General features: G+C 32.2%; 1 protein-coding gene across 1 annotated transcript; it reads left to right on the forward strand.

Moving 5' to 3' along the window:
* Positions 1-3,169: 3,169 nt before the first annotated feature.
* LOC137810048 (putative N-acetyltransferase HLS1) lies at positions 3,170-5,276 on the forward strand. Its single transcript, XM_068611169.2, has 3 exons — positions 3,170-3,697; positions 3,857-4,029; positions 4,127-5,276. The coding sequence occupies exons 1-3, from the start codon at positions 3,515-3,517 to the stop codon at positions 4,989-4,991; spliced, it is 1,221 nt and encodes a 406-aa protein (XP_068467270.1). The 5' UTR covers positions 3,170-3,514; the 3' UTR covers positions 4,992-5,276.

Raw genomic sequence — 5,276 nt, forward strand, 5'->3', positions numbered from 1 at the left:
ATATTTCCAGAGAGGTTCAGAGTCACAGAGGCAAAAATACTTCTAAAATATTAAAATATTAGAGTCACAGTTCATGCTGAATAGTTTTTTTATTGGACATACACATACTTAGTTTCAGTATTTTGTATTTCATACCAAAAAATTACATATTTTATTATTTTAAAATTTGGTACTAAATTAGAAAGAAATATGTACATGTGCATCCGTGCTTGTTATATGTTGTTATTTTATTGATAAAATCTGTCATACCATAGAATTATGTTTTTAACAAAACAATTTTTAATCAAATAAAGCATTACAAAATACATGCAAGACCTTATATATTATTATTATTTATAACAGTAAGTTTTTAAATATTTTTAATTGTTAAAAAATACTATACTGTGAAAATTATATTTTTTCATTTAATAAAATAAATATCATTCCTCCACCAATGAGACTTAAAAGAAAGTGTGTTTATAAGATGTGTCACTGTCATTCTTGTTACCCAAGTTAGAATTAAGAAATTGTTTAGGTAGAAAAAACTGAATTAAGAAAGAAAGAAAGAAGGCAGATGTAACTCATGCAATTAAATAAAGGAGCATCTGATCTATATTAAATTTGAAATCTTTATTGTTTTCATAAACACTGTACCCTGTTTCTTAACCAATAAGTTTAAAAAAATATATTATATGCTAAAAATATTAATAATCAATTTCGTCTTCTACTCATGGATGTTGAGAAATTAATATTATAAGATTTATAAAAAGATAACAGTGATTTTTTAAGGAAAATATCAATATTTAAATAAAACATAATTTTTTAAATTAAAAACATATAAATTAACAAATTATTAGTGTTTTCATATTGAAATAAACTATTCCTTGCTTGATATTAAAATAATAAGATTTGTATAGGTAGAAAAATATACTAACAATCATCTATTCATATATATTAATATTCATATATATTAATGGACAATATTTACAATAATTTTTTCATATCACTAAAAAATTAATTTTAAAAAATATGACTAAATTATCTATTATTTTATAAATTAAAATTTATCTTTATCTAACATAATTTTTATTATTATAGATAGTTTTTAAATTAATATTTTAATTAATTAATTTGTATCTAATTAATTAGGTATATATTAATTTAAAAATTAATTTATAAAATTAAAAATTATTTTAAATATCAATAATTTTTTGTTCATAAAATAGTATATAATTTAATTAATATAATAATTTAATTATTTTTATTTTGAAAAATAATTTTTGTTCAATAACTTTTTAAGAGTGTATTTTATACAATACTACTTATTCTACCTTCTCTAAATATAAATATTTAGAATCTTTTCATCTCCATATCTATAGTGAACAGAGTCATGCTTAAGGTATGGAATTAAGCATTAACACTATTAAAAGTAAATATAAATAGTTAGAATAGTCTTTTCTCTAGGTAAAATGAAATTGCCAAAAATTTAAAATTATAATCATAAGTTGAGGTAGTTCTAGAACATTTTTCTCTAACTCCATGAAAAAAATAAAGCAAATTAAGCAAGTTTAATACTGATAAAAATATTTTAGATTAATAATATATACTTTTTTTTTATTATAATACTACTATTATAAAAATAAAGAGAAAATATGAAGAAAAAAAAACTCCCATAGGTTTCAAAAAAGTGGCAGTCACCTGATGGGGCCAATGAAAGTATATTTAATTAAGAGAAAATGATTGAGTCATTAATTATTAATTAAAACCAAAAATTAAAATTTTGAAAACCTACTCACTTCCTTCCATAACTAATCATTATGAGGGTAGTTTGTTTCGGCATGCAAAATAAACCTTTTGGGTTGCACAACATTAAAATGCAAAATTGGTATATTATTATATTAAACAATCCTACTTGCATATGTCACAATGAATCTTAATTTCTCTTTACCATGAATGTAATGATGATGATAATTTTATCAGTATAATTTTCTTAATAATTAATTAAAAGTACATTTTTAATCATTATTTTAAAATAAAACATTACATCTAATTTTGTAGCAGTAGATAAGAGTCTACAAGGTGATGGTCAAAATCCATAGGACTAGTGAAAATTCTGGCTCATAGGCTTTAATCAGTGGTATGATAAAAGTATGGAGAATCTTTGCTGCTCACGAGCAAAGTAATCCAAGCAGTCAATTCAGAGATAATGATATGAACGGTGACGATCATCATGCTCAGAAAATCAACAGTTACCAGCAGGAAATCGATTTTGCAGTTCAATGCTCACTGCGACAATAAATATATAAGAAAATTCTTCTTATGTTTAGTATATTCTTAATGTAATGATATGTCATTTTTAAAATTTAAAACATATAATATTTTATTTTAAAAATATAATACAAGTGTTGAATTTAATTTTATTAATTAAGGTGATAGAAAATACAAACTTGAAAGGAAATACAGCATCGGTATTATCGATCACATCCCTTGCATGCAAACAGTTCACAACATTCTACACTAGTATATTTATATGCATAGATTTATTTTTACTCACATTACTAAGGTAAATAAATAAATATTTAATTATTCATAAAATAAAAATGTTTTAAAAATGATATAATCCAATTAATCTGATATAAAATAAGGAGATGAATCAAAGAAGAATACATGAGGAGGAGAGTAGCAGGGGAAGAGACGAAATGGTAGTATTAAAGGTAATCATTACAAATGGGGTCATGATGGCAACGCGTTGTTCCGTATTAATAAATGATTAATAAAAATTCAATTAAGAACATCAGCACAATACTGCGCAGCCATAGCCGCCACTTATTCTTTTTCATTCCCCTTCTCTCGCCTCTGCCAATCGATACTATTCATTTTTCATCATCATTATTATTGCTAGTAGGAAGGAAAATTAAAAAAAAATTAAGTCCAAAACAGAAGAAAAAAAAAGTCTCCCTAATATAGAAAAAACAACAGATGGAGGGAGGGAGAATAGATAGAGACATATTCTTAATTATTTTAAAGTTATATATATATAATATAATATAATAATTGGAGGTGGAAGCAAAAGGAAGTGGTAGATTCTAGAGAGAGAAACTAAAAAATAATGGTGTATTGAAAATGAACAAAAATAAGAAAGAAGAGCTCAAAAGTTCAGTATTTAAAGCCCACAAGAGTTGTACCTGGCAACTGCGGAAGAATAATAGAAGCTGAAATATCTAAATAAACAGCTCTCTTCTATTTTACTTATTTTTATTTATTGACTTTCCAAATTCATGCCATTCCTATACAAATCATTTCAGTCTCCGTCTGATTCTCAAAGTTCGAACCCTTGGTGGTTTTGGTTTTTTGCTTATGGCACAGTGCAAAGATTAATCAGTTTTCAAAAAGCTGCTATTTCCTCACTCTCAGACTCCTCTTCTGCTCTATTTTCCCCTCTATAAAACGCTACCCCTCCCTCACACTTTCTTTCACTATCTATCTTTTCTATCTTATTTTCCACTACAACAGACATACTTGTACCTTTCTCTAAATGGGTGAAGAGCTAAAAACTATGGTGGTTGTGAGAGTGTTCGATCCCAATAGAGATAGAGAAAGAGTAGAAGCCGTTGAAAGGATATGTGAAGTTGGACCCAGTGGCAAACTTTCTCTCTTCACCGACATGCTGGGTGATCCTATTTGCAGGGTCCGCCATTCGCCTGCTTTTCTCATGCTGGTATATATCAACTAACCAACCTTGAATCAATGTATCTGCACAAGAAACACATACTTTAAATTTCTCACCAACTCATTGAGATAATTATGCTACTAAGAAGTTGTCACAGCATAATAAGTTGATCTGTGTATATTAATTGTTTGTCATGTGTATCAACAGGTAGCAGAGATTGGCGAAGAGGTAGTGGGAATGATAAGAGGATGCATAAAAACGGTGACATGCGGAAAAAGAGTGTCCAGGAACGGAAAGCACAATGCCAATAATGCTAAACATGTTCCAGTGTATACTAAAGTGGCTTACATACTAGGCCTTCGCGTTTCGCCTAATCAACGGTAAGAATAAAGTAGATGAGTGATTATGTTAGGCATATATAGAGGAAAATGTTGATGAGATGTTAATTAATTGTTTGCTTGTGGTGTGATGATGCAGGAGAATGGGAATAGGGTTGAAGCTGGTGCATAGGATAGAGGAGTGGTTCAGGGATAATGGAGCCGAGTATTCCTACATGGCAACGGAAAACGACAATTTAGCGTCCGTTAAACTCTTCACCGACAAATGCGGTTATTCAAAGTTCCGTACCCCGTCCATGCTTGTCAACCCCGTTTTCGCCCACCGAGCAAGAGTGTCCCCAAAGGTCACAATCATTAGCCTTTCCCCTTCTGACGCAGAGGCTATCTACCGTCGCCGTTTTGCCACGACGGAGTTCTTCCCGCGCGACATTGACTCCGTTCTGAAGAACAAGCTCAGTCTGGGGACGTTTCTGGCGGTCCCGGGCGGGTCCTACAGGGCTGAGACATGGCCCGGGCCAGATCTTTTCCTGTCGGACCCACCGAAGTCGTGGGCCTTGGTGAGCGTGTGGAACTCGAAGGAGGTGTTCACGCTCGAGGTTAGAGGCGCGTCGCGCGTGAAGCGCACTCTCGCGAAGACGACGCGGGTCGTGGACCGGGCCCTGCCGTGGCTGCGTGTACCGTCGATCCCGGATTTGTTCAGGCCGTTTGGGTTTCACTTCATGTACGGGCTTGGAGGGGAAGGCCCAGATGCAGTGAAGATGGTGAAGGCCCTGTGTGGGTTCGCGCACAACCTCGCGATGGAAAAAGGTTGCAGGGTGGTGGCCACGGAAGTGTCACCAAACGAGCCCTTAAGGTTCGGTATACCCCACTGGAAGATGCTGTCGTGTGACGAAGATTTATGGTGTATGAAGCGGTTGGGTGAGGATTACAGCGACGGTTCCGTTGGTGACTGGACCAAATCTCAACCCGGAATGTCCATTTTTGTTGACCCGAGAGAGGTCTAACGAGTCAACGTCCACCTTCACTTTTTGGTTCTCTTGTCTTTTTCTTTCTTTTTCGTTTTTTCCTATTTCTCTCTCTCATTTTGTGTATACTCTCTCAGAATATATTATCTAGTTAGGGTAAGGAGTTGGAGGTGGAAATGCAGATAACGAGTTATGTGATTTAATTTTTTGTTTTGCTATGTTGGAGGAATATCCTTTTGTTGTTAAGAATTAGCTTTTTCTTAGAAGGAAGTGGCTTGTTGGATCCCTTTCCACCCAAAAGCTTATTTACCTATCCTCTTTCGT

The sequence above is a fragment of the Phaseolus vulgaris genome, chromosome 2 (genome assembly GCF_051622355.1).
Source record: "Phaseolus vulgaris cultivar YP4 chromosome 2, ASM5162235v1, whole genome shotgun sequence".
In the NCBI taxonomy this organism is placed as follows: domain Eukaryota; kingdom Viridiplantae; phylum Streptophyta; class Magnoliopsida; order Fabales; family Fabaceae; genus Phaseolus; species Phaseolus vulgaris.

Bases quoted from the DNA above. Each gene is read 5' to 3' on its own strand.
- LOC137810048 (XM_068611169.2), top strand. From the start codon at position 3,515: ATGGGTGAAGAGCTAAAAACTATGGTGGTTGTGAGAGTGTTCGATCCC. The intron at 3,698-3,856 runs GTATATATCAAC...GTGTATCAACAG, and splicing joins CGCCTGCTTTTCTCATGCTG to GTAGCAGAGATTGGCGAAGA. The intron at 4,030-4,126 runs GTAAGAATAAAG...GTGATGATGCAG, and splicing joins CGCGTTTCGCCTAATCAACG to GAGAATGGGAATAGGGTTGA.